This window comes from Capra hircus, chromosome 14, assembly GCF_001704415.2.
Source record: "Capra hircus breed San Clemente chromosome 14, ASM170441v1, whole genome shotgun sequence".
NCBI lineage: Eukaryota > Metazoa > Chordata > Mammalia > Artiodactyla > Bovidae > Capra > Capra hircus.
Window position 1 is genome coordinate 72,778,768 of NC_030821.1, and position 16,193 is coordinate 72,794,960.

General features: G+C 45.2%; 1 protein-coding gene across 2 annotated transcripts in view; it reads left to right on the plus strand.

The window, feature by feature from the left end:
• The window catches only part of EFR3A (EFR3 homolog A), an 83,170-nt gene continuing 72,907 nt past the window's right edge, over positions 5,931-16,193 (plus strand). For both annotated transcript variants that reach the window (XM_018058574.1, XM_018058575.1), the window contains exon 1: positions 5,931-6,130. In XM_018058574.1, the coding sequence (XP_017914063.1) occupies positions 6,121-6,130 (10 nt within the window). In that variant the 5' untranslated portion in view covers positions 5,931-6,120. The remainder of the gene's footprint in view (positions 6,131-16,193) is intronic.

A 16,193-nucleotide genomic window follows, 5' to 3' on the forward strand; every position in this document is an offset into this window, starting at 1 on the left:
GCTAAAAGACAAAAAGGGAAAAGCCCGCACAAATAGAACAAAAGAAGGTCCGAGGACCAGAGTGAGGGCCTCAGGTAAAACAAACAACACTCCTGGCTGGCCCAACTTACATAGGACAGGCCCGAGGAGAGATAAACACATAAATAGAGGAGCCAAAGCTAGCTCCCCACCACCACCACCCTGCGCGCTGGGGCGCTCTTCTCGTGTCTTTGGATCGACGTGCCCTCACACCTCAAAGATGGATTTTCCTGCTATCTTCTAAATAAAATAGAGCTGTAACACTGATTTGTCTAAGAGCTGTAACATGGTCCTTTCAAGACCTGAGAGCTATAGCACGGTCTATCCAAGACCTGAGAGCTGTGACACGCCAAGGGGGCTTTAATGTCCATCACTCCAAATCTTTGTTGTGACGAGACAAAGAACCGAGGAACATACACTTGCGTGACACTTCCAATGAATATTCAGGGCTGATTTTCTTTAGGATGGACTGGTTGGATCTCCTTGTAGTCCAAGGGACTCTCAAGAGTCTTCTCCAACACCACAGTTCAAAAGCATCAATTCTTTGGAGCTGTTTTCTTTCTTTTATATGCTAACTAATGCTAGCTAAATGCTAACTAGTAATAGGGGTTATGGGGCACATAACTAACCACCCTTAAATTTAGTGGCTTAAAATAAGGAGTTATTTAGCTCATGCCTCTGTGTGTGACAATTTGGGATGGTCTCAGCTAGGCAGTTCTTATGCTAGTCTTGGCAAGACTCACTCTTGACTCTTTGTGGAGTTGGAGGGTCAGCTGGGGCTGGCTGATTTACAGTGGGCTTGTCTGGAATGGGTGGGATCACTGGGCCCTCTCTCCTCCAAGAGAGCCCAGGCCTCATCACATTTTCTAAGTCTCTGCTTACATGGTGTTTGTCTCTGTCCCATTGGCCAAAGCAAGCTGCCAAGCCAGTCTAGCATCTCCAGGGTCAGGCCTGGGGAAACAGAGTACCAAAGCCAGCTGCAAGAGGGTGCACATAGTCAGGGGCAGGAAGAAACTGAGGACTTTTCTCCAAGACACCACAAAGAGCCGCTTCTAATACTTTTATTTATCTATGTTTGCTTCTTGTCTTTATGTCCTTCATGTTTATTATCCTCCCCACTTCTTCCTCTCTCTCTGTCTTCCTCTTTCTCCCTCTCTTCTTCAAATATTTATTAAGCATCTAGTGTGTTTCATGTAGAGAGAATACGCCAATATATACTATCTAATTCAAGTTGTCTTGTAAAGGATCTCATTGCCTACAGTGCCTCTATGTTTAAAAGAAGTTTTTTTCTCTGTCTCCTTATAGCAGTTCCACTCTAACACCCTGTGTTAAACACTAAAGCTAGCTAGTATTTTAGTAAATAACGATGAGAAATAATGCTCTTTTCTAATTGTTTAAAATGATAGTGTTGCTAAGGAAAGATTACCAGCTGTTTTGTCTGCTCTAATCAAGAACTCAACCTTATTATCTCAGGATTTTGCTCCCTATCCATTTGCAATTCTCTTTATAAAGCACAGATGACGGTGACATTTGGCTCATGGAGTGTGTGCCTCGCACGCCGTCCTAGTTGGCACAGAGAGGGGTTGGGAATGACCTTCTGGATTAGAGGCTCATCCTTTTCATTTGTTCTCGTGTGCTTCCAACCTCTTTGGCAACGACGGAAGTGAGAAAATTACTCCTGCATGCAGTGTGCTGTGTTCTCAAATGCATGAGCTTAAATGGCAACAGAAATAGCCTGATGACATGTGTGGCATGCATGGGTAGAGCTTCACTGTACTTCAAGTCTTTGCTTTCTCTCTCTCTTTTGTGTTTTTTTTTTTTTTTTTTTTTTTTTTGATGTGGACCATTTTAAAGTCTTTATTGAATTTGTTATAATACTGCTTCTATTTTATGTTTTGGTCTTTGACCTCAAGGCATGTGGGGTCTTAACTCCTTGACTAGTGATTGAGCCTGCACTCCCTGCATTTGAAGGTAAGGTCTTAACCGCTGGACCATTAAGGAAATCCCTCACCTCTTTCCTAAGAGAATGGATCTCCACCTTGGTTGTGCATAAAAACATCTGCGGAGCTTTTAAATTAGGTCCACACCCTGGCTACGCTGCAGACCAAACTACATCAGAATCTGGGAAGTGGGATCTGAGCTTGGCTATTTTTTAAAAGCTCCCCTGATTCCAAAGTTGAGTCAAGGTTGAGAACTACTGCCTTGAGGGGACTCATAAAATGTTACAACACAGAAATCTCTCTTGATTTTGAAATTGAGGAAAATTACATCCAGAGAGGTCAAAAATTCTCATAAGCCTAGGTAAGAGGGAAGGCAAGATTCAAACCCAGGTTTTCTAAGTCCAAAGTCTGTGTTTTGCTGTCTCATAAGAACCGGCAAACCCCGAGTCACTATTAGGTGATGGTAGAAATTAGAATGGAATGAAACAAAACAAGAAGGGTATATTCCTGATATAAATATTTAGTAAGAAAGAAAACTAAGCAATGAGAGCATCAAATTGCATCATTATGACCTTTTGGGAATAAGCTTTTGGAAGAAGTAAATAACAGCTATTTCCTATAAACTGTAAATTTGCTGGCAAATACCTCTGAATACTCAAATGCATGCTAATTAAAAGTGAAGCATCTCAGTGCCTGATTTAGAAATTGGAACAAATACTGGACTAAACCTAAAGTGGAGCTATTTTGAGCAATTCGGGCTATAACCAAATATTCTGATAGGATGTCGACAATGGTATTTCTAATACCACTTGGACGGATATTATTCTTTCTGGAAGAGCAATCTATGCATAGGCTCATCTTTGTGTTGGCCCCAAGCAGTGTGTAAGAATCAGAGCTGGGAGGTGTGGGGACACAGAGATCGATAAATCCCAGTTCCTACCAGTCCAAATTCGACTTCAAGAGAGGAGCACTGGCACAGAGGGGATAGGAAGGGTATTCACGAGAGGTTCAGGACAGGCAAACACCCTTAGCTCAAGTACTAAAGAAGGTGGTGGAAGAATCAGTCCTCTAGAAATTGAGGTGAGGAAAGGGGTGATACACAGGCAGAACCTGACCCAGAAGATTTTGAGAGGGAAGGGAGGTCTGCTCAGTAACACTTACTGAAAGCCCACTTGTACTAACTTGGAAAACACTTCGGCAAACACTTCGGCAAACACTTAGGCATAACACTTAGGTTATGTGATCTGATATCTGTGATATCATCATTCCTGACTTTCAGCTGTCCCTTCCTTAGGATCTTTGGCAGCTGACTTTATTTCTGGCAATGATACAAAACCAAAAGACCAAGAGGGAGTTTAAAAAAAAAACCAAAAAACCCAAACCCATTATGGGTCAAACGATCCAGGGCCTCTGGGACTTGTATCTTTTTTGAACAATGTAAGCAGAGATGTCTGTCATTCAGCAGCGTATCCTCCTTTGCCTTCTGGGGCGTTGTGCCCTCTGGATCTCCTCCATCTCTGCCATTCTGGCTCCACACCCTCCCTCAGCAGGCTTTCTCTGACTCCTGCCTTCAGCTTCTGTCCCTGGGCCAAAGATTTCCAAATTTCTCTGAGATCCCTCTGCCTGCCTTCCACCTGGTATGCCAGCTGCCTTCAGATCTATTTGCTCAGATGTTTCTCTTGGACGTCATCTCAAGCTTAATACGTAAAAAAGAAACTCACATCCTCTCTTCACACCCCCCGCCAAAGCAGCTTTCTTTCCCAAGTTGTCTCCTGCTCTTCCAGCCCCATCCGTTTCCTTACTCCAACCTTTGAGTTACGTAACTAACATATGCCTCACTTTTGCTCCCAAGTCAGCAGACAGCAAATGCCAGGGAGTCTGTTTCTGCAGTAAGATTCAGCCCTTTCCTTTTCCACAGCCACCAATACTTCCTTCTGTATAAAAATCGAGGTCTCCCCTCCATGGTTCCTCTGCCATGCTGTCTGGTCCATAGAAAAGCTGTTCCTGATCATGTAATGATACTGTCCTTATAAAAAACCTAGATTCTTAAAGGACAAGTTCCATATTTGCATGTAAAGTTGTTCATTGACTAGTTCTATTGTACTTGCTTAATTTTTATATCCATTGAATAAATATGTATTTTATTTACATAGTTGTTAAATTAATATGTTTTAGATGCTTTTGAACTGTGGTATTGAAGAAGACTCTTAAAAGTCCCTTGGACTGCAAGGAGATAAAACCAGTCAATCCTAAAGGAAATCAATCCTGAATATTCATTGGAAGACTGATACTGAAGCTGAAGCTCCAATACTTTAGCCACCTGATGTGACAAGTGAACTCACTAGAAAAGACCCTGATGCTGGGAAAGATTGAAGGCAGGAGGAGAAGGGGATGACAGAGGATGAGATGGTTGGATGGCATCACTGACTCAATGGACATGAGTGTGAGCAAGCTCCAGATGGTGGAGGACAGAGAAGCCTGGGTACTGCAGTCCATGGGGTTGCAAAGAGTTGGACAGGACTGAACAACTGAACAACAACAAGCCCCCCTACTGTGCGCCAACCTGGAATACAGACATAGGAACCAAATATGGTTTTTGCCATTTTCTGAAACAGTCAAGTGGTGGAATATAAGCATGTATAATAATAAACTGCTACAGTAAAGGTGTCCTGAAAGTCTGGGCAAGGTATCTGGGAGCAGGAAAGATGTTACAGATGATAAAAACATGCAGCAAGGCATTGAAAGAAAACCAAGTACTTGGTAATCTGGCCTTTACCGTTAGCAAGAAACAGTCTCCTACATATGGATCGTACACTCTCCTTTCATCTACTTTCCTAACTCACTTTAAATTGCCCTCTACCCTCCCCTAGTCTCTTTAAGAGCTGTCCAGGTCTTTGCTAGTTCAATTTTTTTTTTTTTTTTTTGCTAATTCTGCTTTTTCACAAGTCCACCTCAAGACAAACTTCCCTCAAGCCCTGCCCTCTCTTATCTTCACCTTTCTCCTTTCTGTACTGCACATCATTTCTTAACCAGAATGTTGGCACTACCCTCAAAGACAAAGAATTTCAAAGTTAAATATATGCTTGAATCACTCTCATGTGTGATTCATCGGGTTTAGGTAGGAAGGCAGGAATTCGATTTTTAATAGATTCCCAGGTGATTCAGGCACAAGAAACAATCCTGAGTCACTTTGAGAAACACGGTTTGAGACCCCTGTGGGCTTCCTGTAGGCTGTCCGCATCCTATAAGGACTAGCAGAGCATATGTGGGTTGCTGAAGGCTCTGGGCTCCAAGTACCGGCTTAGGCCGTTGACTATTAGATACATCAATTACCAGTGACATTCAGAGAGTCAGGAAAAATGACTCAGTCAAGTGGACAGAACCTCTCTCTCTGGAGGAGAGTAACTCCAGAGGCATGAAATCTCTCTGAAAGTCATCCGAGGAGCAAGAGGAAATTACATTTTCTGTCCTCTCAAAACAGACGCAGCCATCGCCCCGGAGGACCTCCGGGCCTCTCAAATAAAGCACACTTCCAGAGAATAAAGGACGCACTGCAAGTTCAACGGCTTAGAAGAGAAAAACCCTACGGGTACTAGACGCATTCATTCAAGGCCATTCTGCTTAGCTCATAACCTCACGCTGCTGTTGCTGCTGCTAAGTCGCTTCAGTCGTGTCCTATGGGGTCGCACAACCTCATAAACAGGTGCAACTGCCAAGAAAAAAACTGTTGCTAATGCACCTCGAATAGGGTTCGTGAAAACGAATGTGACTCAAACCACTCGTTTTTGACAATAAAGCGAAGTCCGAGGATGTCCAAAGCGCTGCGCAGTCCTCCCGCACTTCCCCAAGTCCCCTCATGCCGCCCCTCCCACCTCCGAGTGCTACCGCCCTGCGGGGGGGCGGGGCCGGGAGTCGGCGACGTGCTGACGTCAGGGCGTGGGGACGCCCCGGCGTCGTCCGGCGCGGGACTGCGCCGGCGGGGGCCCGCTGCTACCCGCTCCGCCTGCGTGGTCGCGGAGGTCCGCATCGGCTCCCTCGGCCTTTCGCCCTTCGCCTCGTCCGGGCCTCCGCGGCCCGGGCGGCTGGCCCGTCGTGATGCGGTCGGCGCGCCCGGCGCGGCCCCGCTGAGGCTCGGCGCGGCGGCGAGCGCGGCTCGGTCACCATGCCTACCCGTGAGTGGCCGCCTGAGGGCTGGGCCGGGCCGGGCGGGGAGCGTTGGGCGCGCACTCCGGGTGTCGCCGGGCCGGGGAGTGCCCGCGATCGGCCGAGTTCGTTTCGTTTGGGCTTAGGGTTCCCTGGGAGTGGGTGGGCGGAGGTGGTGGCGCGGGAGCCCGTTGCACGGAGCGGGAGACCGAGGCCCGAGCTCGGAGGGCGTCTGGCTTCGGAAGCGGCAGAGCTGCCAGAAGCCAGCCCCGCAGGACTTCAGAGTCCAGCTGTTTCTCCAGCAAAGCGCAGGGACTTCCTGCAAAGGCGGAGAACTCACTCCCCATCGCCATGGCCTCCTCACTTCCTCGAGGACGGGCGTCGCCGGTGGGGACGCCCCAGCCTCTGCTGGAGCGCTTCGCCACGACGCCCGAGCCCCGGCAAGCCTGGATTTTTCCTCTGAGACACGTCCTGCTGGTTGAAGTAGGCGCGCTCCTTGGGGAACTTTGTCAGGTTCGGGTGCCCCGTGGTGTTGGACCACTGGGCTTCCGATCTACCGGGCAACCGGTTGGAAAAGGAGGGTTTAAGGTCTGTCTCCCTAGACACGTTGAATGAGGCTCCCGGGGCTTGGGCCCCGGAATCTGTGTCCTCCGTGTTAAACGGAAGGACCCTGAAGTTTGAAAATCGCTGGACAGTTGGAGGCATTTTGGGCAAACAGGGTGTATATACTACAACACTGCCAACGACCAATTTTTCAACGAGCCCAGAGCATCACCAAGTAGTGATTCTTTAAACCCAGGGGCCTGGCTTAGGTATGTGCCGACTAGGGTAGTTCCAGGTTTTGGACGCGGAGGAAAAGCATTGATGATGATTGATTTGAGAATTTTTTGGGGGGTAGGGCTCTTGTGAGCATGGTGTTTCATAATGTGGAATCCTGAAACACTTGGCAGCATGTTTCCAGTTAGCTCCTATTTCTTAGAATTCATAACGTTTCCTAATTGTCCTTATTTTTGTAGACATATGGCACATTGGATTTCCAGGTCAGCCTCACATGCTTCCTTTGTCCAGTGGTGGGTAAAGAGGCGTTATTTCCTGATACTAGAAAGGTTTATATAACGCTGTTGCATATGTTTAAACAGTCTTGATGTAAAGATGACTGACAACTTCTGTATGTTTGGATAAAGTGGGTTTTGTCCTCTTAACACAGATTTCCTAACCTTGATCTGCTTGGGTTTTGTATCCAGTATGCATGTCAGCAGGCTTCCCTGGTGGCTCAGTGATAAAGAATTTGCCAGCCAATGCAGGAGAGGTGGGTGCCATCCCTGGATGGGGAAGATCCCCTGGAGAAGGAAATGGCAACCCACTCTGGTATTCTTGCTAGGATAATCCTGTCGACAGAGAAGCCTGGTGTGCTGCTGTCCATAGGGTCACACAGCGATACAACTGAAGCGACTTAGCATGCATGCATGCATTGGGGAAGGAAATGGCAACCCACTCCAGTATTCTTGCTAGGATAATCCTCTGGACAGAGGAGCCTGGCAGGCTGCAGTCTATGGGGGGTCGAAAAGAATTGGACAGGGCCCAGCACGCGCACGTTCATACGTCAGCAGTTTATATTTTAATTTTATTCAGCCGGACTAGAGGAATATCCTCATCGCTGTTATTGTCAATTTATTGTTCCTAAATTCATGTTCATGTTATTCAATGAATTAGCACTGTGCTAATCTACACTCCAGTATTCTTGCCTGGAAAATCCCATGGACAGAGGAGCTTGGTGGGCTATAGTCCATGGAGTGGAAAGAGTGGGACATGACTTAACAACTAAACCACCACCATGAATCTACTTTCTTAGAAAGCAAAGGGTGGGGAGGGGACACCTTTCTTGAAAGTTAGGACTTCAAGTGGAATTTATTGGTAAAGTGGCAATTATTATTATTTTTTATTATGTTTTAGGGTTATCTAGCTTCATAGAATGGACATGGGAAACGTTTGTGTGATTTACAATGCAAAATGACATGAGGATGAGCCATGGTGTACTTTGCATAGTTAAGAATACAATATTCACGACCTGATTGGAAGGAAGTGAACTACTTGAGTTGTCATTGCTCATATTTATTATGGTACAGTTTCTGTGATTGATTCAAAGTATGATACTGATTGGTGGTACCCATGTGAAGTCAGTTGTGTTTCTAATTGCCTTTTTCTCTCTTTTTGTGACCAGAACCACCAAGGTCGCTGGGATAGTACAGTGGACATTAGTACCTCTCAGAAATTCTGCATGTAGAATAAGGAATTTCTGCAAATTCATTATTTTGTTTAGGGACTTTTTAGGAACAGCTACCCACGCCAATAAGCGAATGTGTTTTTCTTTTTGGTGTCAGGCGAGTTAAGAGGCTCATGTATATGCTCCACTAGTAATCCTTAAGGGTTTAGTGAAATAAATGTAATGCTTTTCTGTAAAATGAAAGTGTTGGAGATGATCACTAGGGTCTTTTCAGACTCTGTAATTCTAAGTCAGAGAATTTTTCTATTCCTGCCATTTTGTTGCTTACTTGGCATGTTGATTCTCTCAGTCATTGAGACTGGAGTTGGCGAGTAGAATCTAGCGGAGCACGGCACGCCCGTGAAGGCAGAGTGACAGCGTGTCTCATGAATGTTAGCAGTCACGTCATTGGAGTTACTTAGAAGATCCCAAAAGGTCTTTTTCCGAAAGCAGCTACCTGGAAGGGTGTCTGACAGGAAGTGGCTGCAGCGCAGGAACAATTCTGTGGTCATGTCACTGTATTCAGGCAGTGGTTTGCAACAGTCACTAAGCACAGATTTCAAGACTGTCTCACTAAGCGATCTTTTCAGACCTACAACCCTGTAATTTGTCACGTCGTTTTTCTAAAGGCCTTTATTTCATCGTCCTAAAGTGTGACAGCCAGAAATGTCCTCACACGCTGGCACGTGTCCCCTAGGGGGGCACTGTCCCCAGGTTGAGAACCACCGGTCTAAATAATGAATGTTACTGATCACGGTGTGCCCACAGCCTGGCCTGCTTTCCCATCCAGGGCCCTGCAGTCTGCTCCCTAGAGGTGACCTCAGGCTGCAGGCCCAGGCGGCCTACAGGCCCGATCCAGGCAGCTGTGACCTCTTGGGTCAGGGCAGGCTCTTTCCTGACCCTGAAGTGAGATTGGTGTGTCACACTTCTCTGGGGAGCCAGAGTGAGCAGATTCCCTCTGCTCCATCCCTCACGGTTCCATCTCAGGAGTCTGGTCCACTTCTGAGCCCCTACCAAAGCCATCCCATCAGAGTAGGGGGCAGGTAGGAAGAAGAAGCCCAACTTCTTGGGGAGACTCGATCTGCCTAGACTCCCACTTGGGGTGATTTGGAGGGGACAACTTTACAGAAAAACAGCTGCTGCCATCTCTCTGGTTTTTCAGGATGTGCTTTTCAGTATAGTCTCTGTCCCCTCTGCCGCCCACACGTGCTTCTCTGAAAGAAAAGAATACTCTGTCTTTTGGGAAGCAGAGGTCCTTTGTCCCTGAGTCAGATGAAGGCACTAATTCTTAGGAGAAAGCACCTTTTACCTACTGTATAGCCTAACTTTGGTATGGGATGATCTGAATACTGGGTGGGTGTTGACAACTACATAAGTTCATACTGTCTTTATGCGGGATGGAGAGGTATAGGATAGAAGTATTATAAAAATCTGGCTAAAGATTTGAAGAAGGATTCAAAGTTAATATCAATTATAAGAGATTAGTATTTGCAGTATTTCCACAAATCAGAGAGCAAAATACCATCAGCCTTCCATGGTTAAAGCACACACCTATGCTTGTCAACGTCTGAGTAGAAATGATTGATCAAGGCTTGGGGAAAGATGATTCATTTTTACTAATAAAGAAATGTTAATTAAAAACTGAAATCATTTGGAGTTTTTCGCATTACCAAAAATACAAGTTTAATCACTTGTTTAGCAATAATAGGCAAAGGTGGTGGTGAGGTGCAGTAGAAAAGGCAGAACTTTAAATTGGTACAACTCTTGAAAAGTAATATGTCAGTATTTTATCAGGTGCTCTGATAATGCGTTTATTCATTGACCCAGTAATTTCACTGTTGGGAATCTATAAGAAATGATGAAAAACATAAACTGCGCCAGGATTTCTGCACTGAGATGTCACAATAATATTGGTAAAATAGTAAAAACCCAGAAACTTTAATATTCAATCATGGGGAAGTGGTGCAAATTGAATATAGAACATCCTTGCAAAAAAAATACCATACAGCCATTAAAAATGGTACTTGTAGAAGCACTGGGTTTATAAATTGTTTTTATTTTGGGTAATTTATGTTTTCCAGATTTTCCACAGTTGGCATATAGTCCACAACCGGAAAAAAGAATGCTTAAGATTTTTATAACTTTAGCATAATTTTTTCAAATTTTTCATAATTTTTTACAAAAGCTAAATGAAACAAAATATTGCCATGAACTGGTTCTTCCTTTAGCCCATAGAAAAGAATTTGGGTAACTGATGAGATAGTGTTCATTGTGTGTGTATGTACATTTATGGCTTAGGGAAATGCAGAGGTTAAAGCATCTGCCTGGAATGAGGGAGACCTGGGTTTGATCCCTGGGTTGGGAAGACCCCCTGGAGAAGGAAATGGCAACCCACTCCAGTACTCTTGCCTGGAGAATCCCATGGAGGGAGGAGCCTGGTAGGCTACCATCCATGGGGTCGCAAAGAGTCGGACACGAATGAGCGACATCACTTCACTTCACTGTCTGATTGCTCTTGCTGTTCAGTTCAGTTCAGTCGCTCAGTCGTGTCCGACTCTTTGCAACCCCATGAATCGCAGCACGCCAGGCCTCCCTGTCCATCACCAACTCCCGGAGTTCACTCAGACTCACATCCATCGAGTCAGTGATGCCATCCAGCCATCTCATCCTGGGTTGTCCCCTTCTCCTCCTGCCCCCAGTCCCTCCCAGCATCAGAGTCTTTTCCAATGAGTCAACTCTTCACATGAGGTGGCCAAGGTACTGGAGTTTCAGCTTTAGCATCATTCCTTCCAAAGAAATCCCAGGGCTGATCTCCTTCAGAATGGACTGGTTGGATCTCCTTGCCGTCCAAGGGACTCTCAAGAGTCTTCTCCAACACCACAGTTCAAAAGCATCAATCCTTCGGCGCTCAGCCTTCTTCACAGTCCAACTCTCACATCCATACAAGACCACAGGAAAAACCATAGCCTTGACTAGATGGACCTTAGTCGGCAAAGTAATGTCTCTGCTTTTGAATATGCTGTCTAGGTTGGTCATAACTTTTCTTCCAAGGAGTAAACGTCTTTTAATTTCATGGCTGCAATCACCATCTGCAGTGATTTTGGAGCCCCCAAAATAAAGTCAGCCACTGTTTGCACTGTTTCCCCATCTATTTCCCATGAAGTGATGGGACCAGATGCCATGATCTTAGTTTTCTGAATGTTGAGCTTTAAGCCAACTTTTTCACTCTCCACTTTCACTTTCAAGAGGCTTTTTAGTTCCTCTTCACTTTCTGCCATAAGGGTGGTGTCATCTGCATATCTGAGGTTATTGATATGTTAGGTGATAGCAAATGTTTATCATGCTGTTTTATTTTGAAAGGAAGGAAAAATTTCTGATCTTTTAGGTGTTGTTTTCAGTTGTGAAAACCTGAAAGGTTGAGATGAACCACTCTGTGTGACTTCACTTGATCAGCAATTTGTAGGGTTTTTTCCCCTGAATGATTGTGTGTTGTAGAATGAGCACAGTTCAGCGGAAGTATCATCACAGAATGAATGTTGGCAATCCCTCCTATGATTAATATGTCAGACCTGTCAAAATTCTTTCGTCATTTCTATCTGCCAGGTTCGCTCCACTCTTGAAATGAGCCTGTTCTCACATATTCTCGAAATTCAGCAGGAGCTACTATCAGTACTAATACTCCTCTTTTCATGTAGGCTGCCATAGTCTCCCTTCTGCATATTATTAGACAGCATGATTCTAAGTTTATTAAAGGAGGAATCACTACTCAGGTTTTTTTTCTTTGTACCTCTCCATGAAGAGTTTGCTCTGTTCTAAAAATAGGCATTAAGCCTTTTGCTCTGTAGTCTTCAGGAGGACTTTCATTCTCCCCAGTGCTATTATTTTGGGTTTTATTCTTGGTGAGTTATTCAGCTGTATCTTTTTGTTTTCATTACCTGAGCTCCAGGGTATTTTTGCTGCACTAGTTTGCTGGCTAATTCTAAGTGTTTTTCACACCCCTGCTATTTAATTGGCTTTTTGAACAGCTGTCTTGGCTATTCGTTACAAAGTTCTCTGTGCTGTGGTTGCACTGAAAATGAAATGTAAGATGTTCAAGTTTGCCGTAGTCAATTCCTGGGGCCTTATAAACTTTGCAGCAGGTGCCAGCGTGGAAGTCTAAAGGAGTGGTCTGTTGATGACATCTGACATACGTTGACTTATGAGCTTAGTTATAAGTATTTTTATTAACTATTTGATCCATTAAATGGGACAGGATAATACCTCTCAGGGAGATTTAGATGCAGTTGAACTTATGTCATTGTGCTTTAGAGGTAGAAATGACTTAATAACTCTGTGATTGGAATTAGAATCGCTGCTTGGATTGTTGCCTTTATTGCACCTGATTCCAAAAGGGTATCTGCAGTGGGGGGTGCCCCAGGCACATGTGTAATAGCTGAAATTTGGGGTCTGGGTCCCTGTGGGTGTTTCCCATTCTCTTAGCTGGCTGCACTGCGTGAACTTCAGGGGCCCAGTTTCCTTTTCAGTTCACAGCCCGGAACAGAAACAGACTTAAATAATCTGTTCCCTGCTGTCTTTTCCCTTGGTTCCATCCTGCTTCTTGGCGTGGTCTTCCAAGGATGGGAGTGCCTTTCGCAAGCTGCCACAGGTTTGTCTTAGAGCACCGTCTTTTTGAAATGGAAGAGCTCGGGTCCAGGAGTCAGGGGGAAGAAACATGGGCGTCTGCCCCAGGTGGGTCTGTCTGTATTACCTTTACTACAATGCCATCCCCGGCACAGGGTTCCCGTGTTAGCTCCTGAGCATTACGCGTGCTCTTGATCCGTGTTGGAGGCTGGCGCAGGGCAAGTTTGAGCTACCGGAAGAGCTCGAGTTTCCCCAGTGTCTTCCATGGAAGCATAAGAGGGCCTGTTGTGTGGAGGGAGTGCGGAGGGGACTCAGCAGGTAGCCTCTTTACCTAATCCTGCCTCAGCTGGGCCGGCTCTGTTTTTGTCTTGTTGGTGAAATTCTGCACTCTGTTTCAGGAGGTAAATAATATTGCTTTTTTAAAAGTTTGTAATTTATGGTCTTACATATTAGAATATGCCCTCTAACAAGAGCGTGAGATATTTTAGATCAAAAGCTTAGGAACCTAGAAGCAAAAACAGAGGCATTTAGTGATGATGTCGGACCTGCTTTTGCTCTCATGCGCTCTGGGAGTGGAGCTGTCTCATCTCTCCTTGTAGTCACTTCAGTCATAGGCACTGTTAGTATAATCTTAGAGTCACAAATATTCTCTTTCAGCTTTTCTTATTTTCCTGTTGGATTTCTCTTAGGGGTTGATTCATTCAGCAGATTATTGTAGTGCCTACATGTGCAAGGCTTGGGGAGTATAGAGGTGAATAAAGCAGTCCCTAGCTGTAAAAAGTTGATCCAGTTTATAGAACCTTGTGTAAATAGCTCTGACACAAAGATAGAAATGGCAAGCCCCCTGAGAACAGTGCTTGGAGTTGAGAGAGAGCCCTCAAGAAGGTGAGTGGCAGATGGCGTCCTTGGCCTGAGTCGTTTCAGAGGAGTGTGGGTTGGGCAAGACAATTTGGGTTGAGTCACACAGTTGGAAATAACCAGCAGCCAGTTGGAGTAAGTCATTGGGGCTGGGCACATGACCGCTTTGAGGCCATCTGTATAACTGGTCATTTTCTTTTAAGTAACAGCTGCTTATCAACACCTAATGTGAGTCGGTTACTGTAGGCACCAAGGGCATAGCAGTGCCTCACACTAGACATGAGGGCATCTTCCTGGACATCATCTCTGCCCTCATGAAGCTCAGTCTAGTGAGGAAGACAAGTGCTGAGCAGACAGAGAGCTTTACAGGCACTGAATCCTGGTTTTCTTTGCTACTGTACATATAGTTTTGGTATAGTTGGTAGCTCATGGTACACCTTCAGTGTATATTTGTAGAGTGACTCAAATTACTAAAAGAGAAATAGAGGTTGCTATGGGAACATGTGAGTGAGGTAGGAAGGAGAGCAATTAGAGGTTATTAAAGTACAGCGGACTGAGTGGCGGGTTTTGAACTTGGGTCATAGGCTTACCCAGCAGTGCAGTGGTAAAGAATCTGCCTGCCAACACAGGAGATGCAGGACACAAGGGTTCTATCCCTGGATCAGGAAGATCCCCTGGGAGGAGGAAATGGCCACCCACTCCAGTATTCTTGGGAGAATCCCAGCGACAGAGGAGCCTGGCGGGCTGCAGTCCGTGACATCGCAAAGAGTAGGACGCAACAGCACACGCACAGCAGGATGAATTGCAGTGTAAAATCTGAATGTTGTTGAGAAAGTACACTTCATAGGGCTAGTTGGGTGGGAGGTGGAGGGAGGAGTCAGGATTGATGCCCAGATTTCAGGCTTGGTCGTTGGGGTGAAGTGCTCCGGTGTGATACGGGGACTTTTTGGAGGACAAGCGGTTTGGGAGGATTGAGATGGAAGGTGAGTCCTTTTTAGGGTATGATAGGTGTGTGGTGCCGTACAGAACTTTCAGGGTACATTTGTAGCAGTAACTGTGGATGAAATTACTAGAGGATAGGTTGTAAAGAGCAAAAGCAAAATGCCACTGAACAAATGCTTGCATGCAAGAACTGGGTAAAACTCAGGACAGTCCATCTGGTTGTAGAAGCATTGGAAGCATTTCAGTGTAGCAAGAAAAGCTAGACAGTCTCTTACTGTTTGATCTGATGCTTTGATAATGATAATTTATGGAATGTTAGGGAAAAAAATTTACTTTAAAGCTTTGGGCCTTAAAGATGATCATACGTCTTAACTGTGGTATGTACTATCTATCCTGTACTTAAGCCATTCACTTGTCTTGTCACTGCTTCCTAGCTAGGGGAAGAAATTGTCAAATTATGCTAGGCTGAGAGTATGTAAACTGTTCTGTATTTCCTGGGCAGACAAGCTAAATTGTGCAATTTAAGAGTAGAAATTAGGGAAGCCCCGCGTGTGTAACCTTAAAATTTCATCTAGATCTTGAATATTAGTAGCTTCTCATCCCATTCTGTCTTTTTCGAGTCTTGCTGTCATGTGAATTTATGGAAGAACTGAATTTGCTTGCGGCAGATACAATGCTCATGTAAACTTGCTGAGGGACTGCTTTATTTCAGAGAAAAAAAAGAAGTGAGGGGGCGTTTGGAGACTGGAGCGGGGAGCCTTAGACAGCTCCTTGAGTGTGGATCACCGCCTTCTCCTCCCAGCAAATGGTGCTCCTCTTTGTTCCCTGCCCTGCCCACTGCTCTGCATGTTTACTCAGTAAACGGGCTCTGTCCTCTCTTCACCAGCAAAGAAATACTGCTGCTCTTTTTGTTGCCTACCCTGATAGGGAATACAGCAACATACTGGTTAAGGGCCGAACAGTTGTAAAAGCTTTGTATCCAGTGGTTTCAAGAACATGAGGGAAGGGCAACTGTAATGAAATGTGGTTTGGCTGCTGCACTTTTGCTGGAACGGTAGTTGATTCCACCAGTTCTTCATGTTTTTCCATCTAAAATTGCATTGGATTCAACCTTGATAAAGAATTTGAGTATTTCCATAAAAGTGCGATGATTTTCTGTTGTTCCCCTTTTAATTTTCAGGGGCTTCCCAGGTAGCTCAGCTGGTAAAGAATCCGCCTACAATGCAGGAGACCTGGGTTCGATCCCTGGGTTGGGAAGATCCCCTGGCGAAGGGAAAGGCTATCCACTCTAGTATTCTGGCCTGGAGAATGCCATGGACTGTAGTGGCTTTCACTTTTAATTTTCAAGAGTGAATAGTTTCTGTTCGTAGTTGCAGTAATAAAATGAATACTCCAAGTATGTACAGGTT